Source organism: Triturus cristatus, chromosome 10 (assembly GCF_964204655.1).
Source record: "Triturus cristatus chromosome 10, aTriCri1.1, whole genome shotgun sequence".
Taxonomy (NCBI): domain Eukaryota; kingdom Metazoa; phylum Chordata; class Amphibia; order Caudata; family Salamandridae; genus Triturus; species Triturus cristatus.
The window spans coordinates 1,207,544,886-1,207,559,454 of NC_140593.1; the positions used below are offsets into that span (position 1 = coordinate 1,207,544,886).

Here is a 14,569-nt window from a genome sequence, read left to right on the forward strand (position 1 = left end):
CCTTCTGGGCCTAATTGCGTGATGAATATGATTTCTTGGCCTTGGGGTGTGATGCAGCTATACCTTCTCGGCCTCATGCCATAATGCATCTATACCTTCTGGGCCTCATGGTATGATGCATCTATGCCTTCGGGCCCTCACTGTTTGGTGCATCTACGCCTTCTGGGCCTCATTGAGCAGTATAGCTATGCCTTCTGGGCCTCATGCTATGGTGAAGCTATGCCTTCTGGGCCTCACGCGATGGTGAAGCTATGGCTTCTGGGCCTCACGCTATGGTGAAGATATGCCTTCTGGGCCTCACGCTATGGTGAAGATATGCCTTCTGCCCTCACGCTATGGTGAATCTATGCCTTCTGGGCCTCACGCTATGGTGAAGCTATGCCTTCTGGGCCTCACGCTATGGTGAAGCTATGCCTTCTGCCCTCACGCTATAGTGAATCTATGCCTTTTGGGCCTCACGCTATGGTGAAGATATGCCTTCTGGGCCTCACACTATGGTGAAGCTATGCCTTCTGCCCTCACGCTATGGTGAATCTATACCTTCTGGGCCTCATGCTATGGTGAAGCTATGCCTTCTGGGCCTCACGCTATGGTGAAGCTATGCCTTCTGGGCCTCACGCTATGGTGAAGCTATGCCTTCTGGGCCTCACGCTATGGTGAAGCTATGCCTTCTGGGCCTCATGCTATGGTGTGGTGCATCTTTTACTTTCTGGGCCTCATGGCATGATACATCTGTGCCTTTTGGGCCTTATCGTGATCTGTATCATCCATGTTCCTCGTGCTCCCTTGAGGTTGAAGTGATTGCAGTGAGGCCTTAGCTGCTGTTGGAATCAGGTCTGGGGTGATGGACAAGATCTCATCGTGTGTTGCATGAATTATGGGTAAACATGCAGTGGTGGACCTTGAATGATGGCTTCTGCTGGGTGATTAGTCCTACAGCTGTGGCCACAACCTTTCCCTCCTGGCCTGGGCCTTGACTTGAATGTTCCCACATTAATTGGAGCCAAGTATGCCTCTCCTGGGCTGTTACCCCCTTTCGTCATCTTTTCTCTTGGAAACAGTGCTTGGAAAGTCCTCAGGTCGGTTTAGCTGGCTGCGTCCCTTTTTCCCCTCCCTCGAGGGTTGGCATTAGGAGGAGGCCATTTTCAGAGAAGAGCATTAATATTTGATGGCCTGATGGATCAGGAGAGGAAGCTGTGGCTGCCAGGGAAGCCTTGTCAAGGTATGAAAAGGGCTGAGCCAGCTCTCGCCTGGCTGCCAGGGCCTAGTGTCCCGGCTCCTAAGCCCCGCTCAGTCCTCGTACCTTCGAGGGCAGATATATAATTCATTTTTATTTACCGTTTAGCTGCTAAAGTGCTTCCACCTCCCCTCCTTTTCAGTTTCAGCCGCACTGTGCTGTTTTGGTGGCATCTGTGCCCAAACAACCTTCGAAACAAACAGGAATGAGCAACATTACAAAGCTTTCCATCACAGGACTTCCATTTCTGCCTGAACCTGAGAGTCTGTGGAGTTGATAAGTGGGTTTGTTAGTTTATTAATCGGTGTAAGAGTGGGCGGGTGTGTTTGTAAAAGTGCTCTGATGAGGCACTCTGTGTTAATGGATGGTTCAGTGTGAGTGCATGGAAGTTTCGGTGTTTGAATGGATGGATTGGCAAAAGAGTGCTTGGGGAGGAGTCTGTCAGAGTGAGTGCATGGATGCTTCGGTGTATTAGTGGATGGAGCAACATGATAGTGGGTGGATGGGTGTTTGCATTTGTGAGTACATTAACTGGTGTACGAGTAGGTTGATGCATGGACTAGTGTACAAGTAAATGCATTGGTATGAGTGGGTGGATGGATGTGAGTTCATGGCCTATTGTACGAGTAGATTCATCACTGCAAGAGTGGATGGATGTCTGCTTGTGTGAGTGCAAGGGCTGGTGCAGGAGTGCATGCATAGTTGGGAGATTGAGTGGATGTGTGCGTGAGTGCATGGATTGGTGTGAGTGGGGAAGGGGTATGAGCGCATGGACTGGTGTACAAGTAGATGCATCGGTGTGAGGGTTGGTGTGCAAGTGCATGGACTGGTGTTCATGTAGATGCATTGGTGTGAGGATGGGTGCAGGTGTGCGTGAGTAGGTGAGCTAGTGTATGAGTAGATGCATTGAAGTGAGAGTGGGTAGGTTTGCAAGTGCATGGAAAGGTGTACAAGTAGATGCATTTGTGTAGATGGATGTCTGAGTGCATGAGCTGGTATGTGAGTAGATCCATCGGTGTGAGGGTGGGTGGGTGAGCGCATGGGTGAGTGCATGGACCCGTGGAGGAGTGGATCCATTGGTGAGTGTACATGGGTGTGCGTTTGCGAGTGCGTGGCTGGTGTATGAATAAATGCATCGCTCTGAGAGTGGGTGGATCTGTGAGTGCATGGACTGGTGAGTGCATGCATCGGTGGGAGGATGGGTAGATGTGTGCTTGTGTGAGCACGTGGACTGGTGTACGAGTAGATGCATCGATCTGAGAGTCGGTGTGTGCGTGTGTGAGAGGCTGGACTAATGTACAATGAATGCATCAGTGTGAGGGTGAGTGAATGTGTGTATGTGTGAGAGCATGGACTGGTGTGTGAGTAGGTGCATAAGTGTAAGGATGGGTGGATGTGTGCATGTGAGTGCATCGACTGATGTACGAGTAGATGCATCGGTGCGAGGATGAGTGGATGTGTGCTTCTATGAGAGCATGGACTGGTGTGTGAGTAGATGCATCAGTGTGAGGGTGGGTGGATGTGTGCATGAATGAGTGATCGACTGATGTATGAGTAGATGCATTGGTGTGAGGGTGGAGGTGTGCATGTGTCAGTGCATTGACTGATGTACGAGTAGATGCATTGGCGTGAGACTGGTTGGGTGGAACATGTAGCTGCTGTCTGGTGGGCTGTGTCCCCTTTTCTGAGCAGTACCATTTTAAACGCCACTTTGACATGACCACCTCCCTATGGCCTTCCAGATCACTAGGAAGGCTGGAAATGGAACTTGTGCTCCACTGCTCACTGTTCACCATGGTGTGGGCTAGGACTTGCACTTTGAAAGGCTCGCGCTCTCTCTGCCTAATAGCAGAAGAGCTGCCCACTACAGGTTTACCAGAACATTGCAATGGCCTGGCTCCCTGTCACGGTGACTAGAATTGCACGGATTTTGCCTCGGGGTCTCTCATTGCTGTGAAAGGTGGGGCTGCCTTTACCTGCTGCACTCCAGCCCGCTGGTTGCACAATTATAGCTGAAAGAATCTTCACGACTGAAAGTCCATGAACTGGTGGCCGCAGGGAGCATCATTAGAATAGTGTGCCCTGTAGCCCAGCCCTTGTATGAGTTTTGTTGGTAAATAATGTACTTTCAGGAGCTCAGCGTGTCATTGAAGTTCTCAGGCTGATCGTGATCTGAGTTACACAGATCTTTATTCATGTTTTACGGACTTGGAGTTTCTTTACACCTTGGCGTTAACCAGTCCATCTCTGGGCATGTACAGTGGTGCAAGCGTGCAGTCCCATAGCCTCGCTTTCACAGTAATGACTCAACTATGTACAGTTATCTGAACCTGACCTCTTCCTGCAGGTCCTTGAGCAGCTTCTGATCTTGCACCTTTCTTGTCTTTCAGGCATTGAAGACCTGGTCCTCGCAGACATCAGCTCTCCGAGTCGCACGCAGACCGGCGACAGCAGTAGCATCTCCTCCTTCAGCTACCGGGAGCTGATGAAGGAAAGCCCGGCACCCAGCAGCAACAAGGTAAGTCAGAGTGTAGCCTTGGCCCTGGTGGAAGAGGTGGGAAGGAGCTTAAACTCACCCTTCTAGGCTGGTCCCCTCTTGGCCTTGCATAGCAGGGATGCACCAAACATTCCCCATCATGCCTTTGTTGTATCTGCTGCCAGGGGCAGAGGTCACCTCACAGCACACCGACAGAGCTGTACTAAACAATGTCTTCTTCTCAGGATGCTGCCACGAGGTGAGAACCTATCTTGGTGGCGTTAGAGCTACACACACCTCTAAATTATGAGGGCCAGGATGCCCATAAAGCAGAAGTCGCAGATGAAGTAGCCAGAATTATTTCTCTACGGGAGCCAGAGAGTCTGACCACAGCCAGGCGTTCCTTCCCGAGGCGAAGCAGGGCTGTACACGAGGAGGTGTCACAGTTTGCGTAGAGGATGCGTCGTGTTTCTCTTGGAGGCTCGGTTGGCTGGTTCTGCATATGATAATATTCGAGGTAGTTGAGTCCGCCCTGGTGGTACCATCTTACTAGGGTGGGGAGAGGATGCTGTTGATGAAGCGTGACACTAATATGTGTGTGAGGCATCTTCTTCCGTAAAGGATGGCTTTCCCCTCAAAACAGAATCCTGATCTGTATAACTCTAATAAGATTAACCACTTTACTAAAGTCTATTTTTCTGGCTTCCTTATGAGATTTTGGTCCATCTCGCTGGCCCCATACCTTGTCGTGATATCCTAAGACCTGCAGCCCCAGCACACAGATTTCATTCCTTCCCAAATAATCAGTCTCCTCGGACCATACCCATAAACAATTATACCCTGGAGTGTCAAGTGCCAATGCAGATACACACGTATGGGGTGGTGTAGTGGGCAAAAGAACGATGGATTTAACCCAGATCTCTTGACTGGGGGAGAATGTCTGCATTGTCAGCATTCCGTCCATCATTTGTTTGTTGTAACGCTTTTCGCCCTAAGTGGGATGGGTATTCCCAGACGTGGGACCCGTGCTCACTACGCCACTGGAGTCAAGCTATCCTGGCTGATGACGGCTGATAGCCAGAAACCGGTCCTAGGATGCTTGATTCCGGTCCAGGGAAGACATGGCTTGGCAGTTCGGGCTGGACTGTTCCCATGAGGCACAGGGTCAAGACTGATTTGCATATGGCCATGTCTGAACTGGGGTGGCAGAGTGGGCTAAAGAACGATGGATTTAACCCAGATCTCTTGACTGGGAGAGAATGTTTGCATTGTCAGCATTCTGTCCATCATTTGTTTGTTGTAATGCATATACACACAGCATAGAGCTGTTCAGCGATGGCTATGTCACACACTTGGCATCACAGATGTTAAAGATGATCACACTGCCTCTCGTATCTTTCATTTGGGTGAGCTACACACACTAGAGCCCCAGAACAGCTTCGCAGGTGTGCGTGTGCTATTCCAGTGATCTTCAGTCTGCTGTCAGGTTGTCTTCTCCAACAACGTCCTCTCTGGAGCTTCCGTAAATGTCTATCTGAATTTGTATGCGTATTTATTGGCCATTGAAGCACTTCAGACAGAGATGTGTTGTACAAAGCAGCAGTTCAGTAACAAGGCCATGTGTGGGTTGGGTGGTGATGCATAGAGATATAATAAACTAAAGCTTCAAGATATTTAGAAATAGACGTATCACGTTTACAGTGTTGTGGAGGGCGCCACACAGGTGTTGGTGTTATGTACAGCCACTACGAGTAGGGGTGACATTTTGGAGGGGTGCAAGCTAAAAGCGACAGAGAGAGCCTGTGACCACCCTCAATGCCACTGTAGGGAAGATCTGTTCCTGGATCATGGCAATGTGGCTGCAACGCCTCTTGTCACCACTAGCCTCTTCTTAAGTAAGAGTCGAGCTTAGGTAGACCGGTCCGCTCTGCCTCTTTCCATTCTAGTTTGTAGTTCCGTCTGCTGCCAGAGCTCAAGAAGAAGTTGGCTTCTTGGGGATTCCGAGCAGCTTCTCCTCTGAGTGAGGGTGCTCGCTAACTAACAGAGGAACCTTCCTAAAAGAGCAGAAGTTCTGCTGACAGCTGGATTTGGCGCCTTTCTTCCTACAGCAAATCCTTGTTTTGTTCTGGATCCATCAGGAAAGGTGTTTGTGTGACAGGAACGCATGGGGAGACTTCTTCTGCAAGAATCGCGCACAGTCCGCACCAAGTCTGCTGCTCAGGTCTTTTAGGACAAGCCAATGGTATTCACACCCTGAACACGGCTGCTAATTCAACTGTTGGTATAATAGTACAATAAGTAACTTTTGCAATGCCTATAGCACACAGGATATCCTATCAAATTCATTGTGGACAAGGCGAAAGGACTGAAAGCGTGAACATGCACTCTTTGGGTTGTGAAAATGTGAGGTAATAGGTGAGCACTCTAGTGGGAAGAAAGGTAATAAGAAATGTAAGGCGTAAAATGTGTATAGAAAAGCTTAAGGCAGTAAATGTATGAACTGGTCTAAAATTATCTTAACTTGTTACCTTTATGGCGGTGGGGCTCACTATAGCAAGCAGCCATGTATTATGTTAGTACCTCTTGTGTGTGTCAGTCGTCTATGGATAGAAGTGAGAAGATAGGTCAATCTGGGGAGCACATGGCATTCATCGGAAAGTAACGTGCATTAGGTGGATATGGTACGGGGCGATAAGCCGTCCCAATGTTTGCTTACCATAGTCATCCCAATTAGGTCTGAAAGTGAGCCAGTCTTGATGTGATCTTGACAAGCTTCCGCACACAGCTCTATATGTTGTTCAGTTGTCAGAAGGGGGCCATTGCCTTGTGTGTATGGGTGCGCGTCTTTACGACGGGCTCGGGTGGTGGAGGGCTCATTGGACAGCTATAGTGGGAAAGAGCAGTTTGATATTTCTAAGGTCCAGGCAAGGAGTGGACGATTTCAGCGGCCATGTTGAGAGGAGGATGTTTGTATTAAGCCTATCTTAGAGTAGGTGGCCATGTGTGTAGTTGGAAGGGAGTCGCTGACTCGGGTGCCTGTCTATCCATAATACTGATGGTATTGAGGCCATAATATAGACGGATTGGTCAGGTAAGCTGTGGTCCTTTGAAAGCCATGTTGGAAGGCGGAAATAGGTGTATACATATTTGATGTTGGTGGTCATGTGCATCCCCTTCTTAAATCTGTAAAAATGAGATGCATGTCAGACGAACTGTCAGTACAAAGGCTCATGAATTTATAATCTGCCCATCAAATAGTAACTCCATTAATGTAATATCGTTCCTGACATTTCAAGCTGTCTTACTTGAAAAGTGCTTCCTCGGTAGCCCTCACTTGAGCTTGAAGAGTCTGCAGATTCCACAGAACTCCCAGTCTGCATTCTGTTTTTCAAGACACAAAGGTTAAGCAAACCTTTCTTCCTTCCTCCTGATGCTAGTGTAAGACCAAAGCAAGGTTTATTGGCAATATCATGTTTGCCACAAAACTGCCCTCCTCAGGACTGACCTAGGCAAGGGTCAAAATTCGATATAAGAGCAGAAGAAATGGAAATAGCACTCGCAAAGCGAGATACTGCGAGGTTAGAGAACAAATCCAAAAGATATTCCAGGGTTCTATGGGGAATTCTTCACTAAATTCATTTCAATGTGCTAGAGACTTAGGGAATCAGAGAGCACTATATCCTCCAGGGAAAGGAAGGAATTACACGGATGGGAAAGAGGCAGCCTAAATCTTTTTTAAATATTACAACGTTGTATTCATACATACATGCAAGAGCGTCATATAGTAGATGTTATACCAGTTTGACCGAAGACCTGTGTTGTACTTTGAGAAAGATGTATACGCATACGGATGTGTTTTCAACGGTCTGGTTGTCTTTTAATCGCTATCCCTTGGTTACCATATTACTGGCATTACATCATAGGTATCAGAATAGAGAACCAACATTTGAAGAAAGGAAAGAGACACTAGAATAATAGTAGGTGGCAGAGCCTAAAACGAGCTGAAAAGAGATCATGAAAAACATATCACGTTAAGGAAAGCGAGGCAGCTGTAAGAATACAGACCCTTTCGGTTTTCCTAAATAAATCGAAAAAGGCAGACAATTTCACATCTTACGGAAAGAGAGTTGTCGAAATGTTCTTTTTCTCTTCTGGACCAATTCAGTTTTAAACATTGTTGAACCAGGTGTTTTGTCCATAACTAAATTTTCTCTCTCCTTTTTAAATTTCCCTGATAATTTTTGTGAGAAAGTGGAGTGAGACTATCTAGATAAATAGAACGTAAAATAAGAGTCTGGTGTGAGAAAAATTAAGATGTTCTCCGTCTACAGAAAGGACGCAGCCAGAATATGGTTCAATAGGTCTAATGAAACTTGTGCTTGCTCTTTCCGGAGCATTTAGAAACGTACCTGGAGCCTGTGAAGCAACAGGCTTTTTTCAGGTCCCGCCCCCCCCCCACACCTATTGTCTCCATTTTGACAAATAAGACACTGGTGTAATGCCCCTGAAATGCCCCGTGCTCTGCTAATCAGGACTCAGTGCATGTGCTCTGACTCTTAAATAGGTACATGGCTCATACCCAATTGGGTTAGACTAACTTACTTGTAAGTCCCTATTATATTTTACCTGGGGTACTCGGGCCTGTAAGTTAGTGTCTCCTCAGGTACTGTAGCGCTTGTTGTGCCTGCATGAGTGGGATAGGGTTAGACATGGCTCCCTGCCTGCCACTGCAGACAGGAAGGGCAGGTTTGAACTGCAAACTCTGCCTTCCCATTCTAAGCAATGGCAAAGCCCAAAATCCCTTTCTAATGTATGTCTCCCCGACAGCAGATCTATCGAGTCCTAAGGCAGGGTGCAGCAAATAAGTAAAGTAGAAGATGTGTTTAACATGTTCTAGTAGTAAAAACCCTCAATTGTAGTTTTTACTGCGGGAGAGATTGGTAGCCCCATTGGCTAGTACAGAATTTCACACTGACAACTCAGCTGTGTTGACTTCTGAATGGGACTACCAAAGTTGATGCTGCAAGGTATCAGACAACTAGTTACAGTAAGCCTGACTTCATGCCAAAGTCAAAATGAATGTAACTTGTTGCTACTTGCAACTTTTAGAAAGGTGCTACGCTGTTGCCCAAGTCTTCCGTGGCCATTTGCTGAGGCTGGCCACCAGACAGCTTTCTTCCCTCCTGGGGAGACGTGTGAATGATCCCAGGAAAGGTAACTGTAGAAAACTCCTGGCAGGAAGGCACACGGGTTGTTAGCCCCAAAAGTAGAGTTTCAAACGGGAAGCCGCCTTTGAAGGGCAAGTACCAAACATATGGGAGGGGCTGCCCTATTGTGTAGGTAGACAAGCTGGCAGAGGGGTCGGAGGGATAAAACAGTTGCTAAACCGGTTTCCCCTTGGGTGTGTAGCTCAGTGGTAGCCACACCCGTAGGGTGGTCTGCCAAGCTTTGGGACAGAGAAAGGGGTTCTGCCAGCTGCCACACTTCACAGGAAGTTGTCATCAGATAGGGTAGACCCTAGTAGCCCATTGGCTAGTGACTGCGACCTCTTCTTAGGTCACTTTATGGGTATAAAAAGGGCACCCAAAATCAGATCTTGTTGGACTAGAGAAGAGGACCGAAGGACTGCCCTGCTGCTCCAAGAACCCGGCGAAGGAGAAGCAGCACCGAACTTCGACTGCAACTGCTGCACCTTAGACCAGCAAAGGAAAAGACTCTGACTGCTGTATCTGATGAACTTCTAGTGAAGTACTATTGGAGGATGAGGGAGGCAGAAGATAACACCCTAGCCCATCGTTGTTGGGTTGAGATCGAAAGTCAAGCTAGACATGCCAACTCAACGACGAGAATACTGCAGGAATCCTTGTCGGCGTTACAGCTAGAGGAGGTCTGGTCAACACCAGTAACGTATCTTGGATTTAAAAACGCTGCAAATTCCGCAATCAAGAGGAACTCCCTATTAACTGACAAAAAGTCTTTTTCTAAAAAACATCACGCCTGGGCCGTGATCCAGACATACCAGAGGCTTAAACCACAACGGTATCTGACTGAACATATTTCTTACTATAAAAAGCATTACTTGATGTTACTAAGACTGGGTTCATTCCCCTCAAAAAATTTAACCCTGCAATGGAAATACGTATGGCCATCGAAGGAATTTTGCCTTTGCTGTCAAGGGGAGGAGTCATTATTACACTTGTTATGCATATGCCCCATTTTATTGAAAACACGTAAATCCATTCTTCGGGAGATCTTAAAGAAAGAACAGATCAGAACATGTAGAGTTGCGGTCATCAGGTGTCTTGGATGGTTCTCAACTCCACTCTCCTGCAGTGCTATAACATTTTGGAAAGTAGCAGCAAAAGAATTGGACACAATTTCTTCATGACAAGCAAACATTTAACTTTTTGATGAACTTTCTACTGTGATCATGGATCCCTTTTCCAATGATTTCTTCCAGATCAATGTTTCAAAACGATACCTAAAAAAAAAAAAAACCAAAAAAATAATAATAATAATAACAACTTTTTACATAATTATATCTTTTATATACATATGTTTACATAATGTTTAGAACTAGAATTTTATGATGGTTTGCCATCCTTTTATGATTTTTAAAGAATTAATAAAAGTATTTTTGACTTGACTTGACTTGACTTGTTGGACTAGAGAAGAGGACCGAAGGACTGCCCTGCTGCTCCAAGAACCCGGCGAAGGAGAGGCTGCACCGAACTTCGACTGCAACTGCTGCACCTTAGACCAGCAAAGGAAAAGACTCTGACTGCTGTATCTGATGAACTTCTAACCGCAGAGTCTTCACCCTTGAATATCCCCCAGGTGTCATAATGGATCCGGAAAATCTTGAGCAGTACCTCTGCATGCCTATAGGTGGTGTCGATCGGCTCCTTGTCAAACGCTGTCCTTGTTGAAAGTGACGTCATGATGCCTTCATAAGCACCACCCCAGCTTGCTGACATCAGTTCCTTTTGTTTGTGCGGATCCAGAGGGGTACCTTGACCACTTTTTGGTCAATTTCTTGGGGACTTTTTTTCAACATTCTATTTTAAGCTTGCTCCCAGTGTGCTAGGGACATGTCCCCTGCTAAACCCTCTAGTTTCAAGCTTTGCGGAGATTGTCAGCGTCAGATGTCGCTGTCGGATCCCCGCCAGGTCTGTCTCTGGTGCCTGTGATCGGGGCTTGATCCCCACTCCTGCACTGAGTGCAAGTCCATGCACCTACAGGCGATCCACGAGCAAGCACAGAAACACTTGGTGGTGCGGCAGAAGAAGGCTCTGCATCATTCCCAATGTCATGGACTCTCTCAAAGCCAGTCCATGAGTCGTTCCCGCGGACAGTCTTCTTCAAGATCCAAGACCACCTCATCGAAGTTGAATAAGCACAAGAAGAAGAAGTTGAACCATTCTTTGGCTTACCCCATCCGACCTCATGCTTCTAGGCCCTGCTCCCGGACTCTGCCTGGTGAGCTGGTCTTAGGGCCCACCCCACACTGCCCAGAGTTTTCCGTCGCTGGGGCAACACCTGTCCAGCTACAGAATTTTACAATGCAGTGCATGTTATCTTCGGAGCCCTGATTCCCTCTGGTGTGCTTACGGGCCCCATGAAGGTGAGAGGTAGCCCGGCTGGGTTACTGCCGGTGTGTTCACCCTCAATGCCAACGCCGCCACCCATGATACCACCACCTACCCCGGCATCGCTCAGACGATGCCTGCCATGGTGCAGCTTGACGACAAGCCTATCTGCATTCCCCTTGTCAATCTGGTGCTGCCTCAGAACTGTTCGACGCCAAACCCAGCGTCACCTGTCCCCTTCACCTGGACTTTCTTCTGCTTGAATCACCCTATAACCTCCATGGAGTGATGAGGAGGAGGCGTATCGTCCTTTGGAGGAGGACCCTGCTGATGACAGCAACTGGTATGAGGAGCTGGTGATGCCAGTGGCCTTGCACCTCACCAGACACTAACCTGTTGTCCCCTCCAGGGCTGGGAGGAAGGCTCGTAATTTTGTGCAGTGATGCGCAGGGCGGCGGAGGTCCTTGACCTTCAGCTTCCCGCTCTCGAGGTTAAGTCAAATGTCTTGACTGAGGTGCTTCAAGTATGGGCGGATGCCTAAGGACCACTGCTACCCTTTAATGAAGCCCTCACCGAAACACTCCTGGGGGCCTGGGCTCAAGCATGCACAGGAGCTCCTGTGCACTGCATAATTACCCGATGGCATTGTCCCGCCCCAGGATATCCAGCCTTCTTTTCCCAGTACCCCTCCTCGGAGAGCTTGGTGCTCCAGGCCTCCACGGCCAAAATCAACCTCAGCTTGTTCCCTGACAAATTACCAGATAGTGAATCCAAGAGGCTGCATGCCTTCGCAAAGCGCATCTTTTCTTCCATCAGTCTTGCATTGCGGTCACCGAACACGGCATGCCTGTTGGGCCTCTATTCCCATGCATTGTGGGATTCGATTACCCACCTGCTTCGCACACTGCCCGAGCAAGGCAATGCCATTCTCAACCAGGCTCTACTGGACGGCAGGGATGCGGCTAAGTTCTCCATACTGTGTGGAGTGGACACAGTGGTGCTTTGCTGCCACACTTGGTTTCAGTCCCCTGGGTTCTCAGAGATGTTTTTAATAATAATAATAGGTCATTTATAGAGCGCCTGGCTACCCCTATAGATGTCCCCGCGCTGAGCACATCAGCTGAAGTGAAAAAAAATAAGCCGGACTAGAGTTGATATAGCCATATTTTCAGGCCTCTACGAAAAGAAGGCTCATATTTCTCTGCATGCAGCAGAGGTGGGAGTGTGTTCCAGTTTTTGGCCACCAAGTAGCCGAATGAGCGTGCTCCCATCCTTGCCTTTTTTATCTAAGGTATTTTAAGCAGATGCGCTCCTGTTGATCTTAGCTTCCGACTGGGGTTGTGAGGGGTTAGGAAATCATGCAGATAGCTGGGGTCTTTCCCTTGTATGCACCGGTGACAGAAGCACAGGGCTTTAAAAAGGATTCTGTTCCCAATTAGCAGACAGTGAAGGGAGTCAAGGGCTTTTGTCATTGAGGCACGTCTTGGTATATTAAGGACAAGGTGTGCTGCCACATTTTGAATTCGTTGGAGGCATTGCAAGCTGCATTTAGGCTCACCCAGATATAGGAAATTCCCGTCATCATTGATTGACCTATCCATCAATGAGTCCCGCCTGTTCGAGAAGGCTGATGCGGTGCTCAAGCACTTTCACGAGATCAGGGTCACTGTCTGATCTTTCGGGCTCTCTGTTTCGACCCGGCCCCAACAGCAGTCCCTTTGTCCCGGCCACGACATGGGGCAAATTTGGGCATCTTCAGTACCAGCCCTACCCAGTACAACAACTTGCCTAGTCCTTTCGGGGACAGGGCCCCAGAGCCCAAAGAGCACACTTGAACCATGTCCAGTTCGATGCCCAGTCCCCAACCCCTCCAGCTGCTCCAGTTTCAAAACCTCTATACTGTGCCCTTTAGTGAGCACACACACCCTGTGGGAGGCAGAGCTAGACATAATCTACCGGAGTGGTCCAGCATCACCTCGTACCAGAGAGTGCTCCAGATAGTGCAGCCCCCACCCCTACTCTTGTGGGGCATTGAGAGTGTGCCCGTGCCAGAGAGGGTGTGGTTGTTATTCCTGCTACTTTCTGAGACCGAAGAAGGATGGAGGCCTCTGTCCCATCTTAGACCTGCACCCTCCCAGTTACTTCCTGCGAAGGAGAAGTTCAAAATGCAGATGTTGGCTCAGGTTTTCTCTGTCCTGAATCCTGGAGACTGGTTGGTAGCGTTGGACTTGGAGGACGCTTATTTTCATATCCCTGTTCTGCCTGCCCACAGACATAACCTGCCGATCACAGTGGGCCCTGAGCACTTTCAGTTCACTGTGCTCCCTTTTGGCCTAACCAGCGCTCCTCGAGTGTTCAGGAAGGTGATGGCGGTTGTTGCAGCACATCTGTGGCGGTCTGTGGTTCCAGTCTTCCCCTACCTCGATGACTGGCTGTTGAAGGCAGACTCGCCACAGGCATTCTACTCCCACTTCCAGATTACGGCGGTTCTTCTGCATTTGCTGGGGTTTTCCATCACCGTGCTGAACTTGCACCTGACTCCCTCTCATTCTGGACACAGTAGTTTCAGACCTATCCTCCAGAGAGGCGGGTCCAGGATATTCAGGCTATGAACCCGATGTTTCATCCTCTATCATTGATTTCAGTGAGACTGACTCTGAGGCTGCTGGGCCTCATTGCCTCCTGCACCCTGCTGGTGAAACATACTGTTGGCATATGCGGGCTCTGCAGTGGAACTTGAAATTCCAATGGGCACAGCATCGGGGAAATCTCTCTGACCTGGTCCAAATATCAGAGGACACTGCAAAAGACTTGCAGTCGTGGCTAATGAATCATGATTGTGCCAGAGGCAGACCCCTCTCCCTTCCCCACCCGTATCTCACAATGGTGACATATGCATTGCTTCTGGGCTGGGGTAGCCATCTGGGAGAGGTGGAGCTCAGAGGCCTCTGGTCTCCGGCGGAGTCCCAGCTCCACATCAGCTTGCAGTTGAAAGTGATCCATCTGGCACTAAAAGCCTTCCTCTTGTCCATCAAATGGAAGCTGGTTCAGGTGTTCACGGACAACACCATTGCCATGTGATATTGCAACAAGTGGGGTGGGGTCATAGACTCTGTGCCAGGAGGCCCTGCGCCTCTGGAACTGGCTGTAGTGCCAGGACATTTTCCTGGTTGTTCAGCACTTGGTGTGCTCTTTGAACCCCAGGGCAGACAAGCTCAGCTGGCGGTGCCTGGCGGACCATGAATGGCGTCTGCATCTGGAGGTAGT

At 48.6% G+C, this 14,569-nt stretch overlaps 1 protein-coding gene across 3 annotated transcripts in view; it reads left to right on the forward strand.

Moving 5' to 3' along the window:
* GRIPAP1 (GRIP1 associated protein 1) overlaps positions 1-14,569 on the forward strand; it is a 597,534-nt gene that overhangs the window by 332,439 nt on the left and 250,526 nt on the right. For all 3 annotated transcript variants that reach the window (XM_085629701.1, XM_085629702.1, XM_085629704.1), the window contains one exon: positions 3,628-3,755. In XM_085629701.1, coding sequence (XP_085485827.1) covers positions 3,628-3,755 — 128 coding nt within the window. The remainder of the gene's footprint in view (positions 1-3,627; positions 3,756-14,569) is intronic.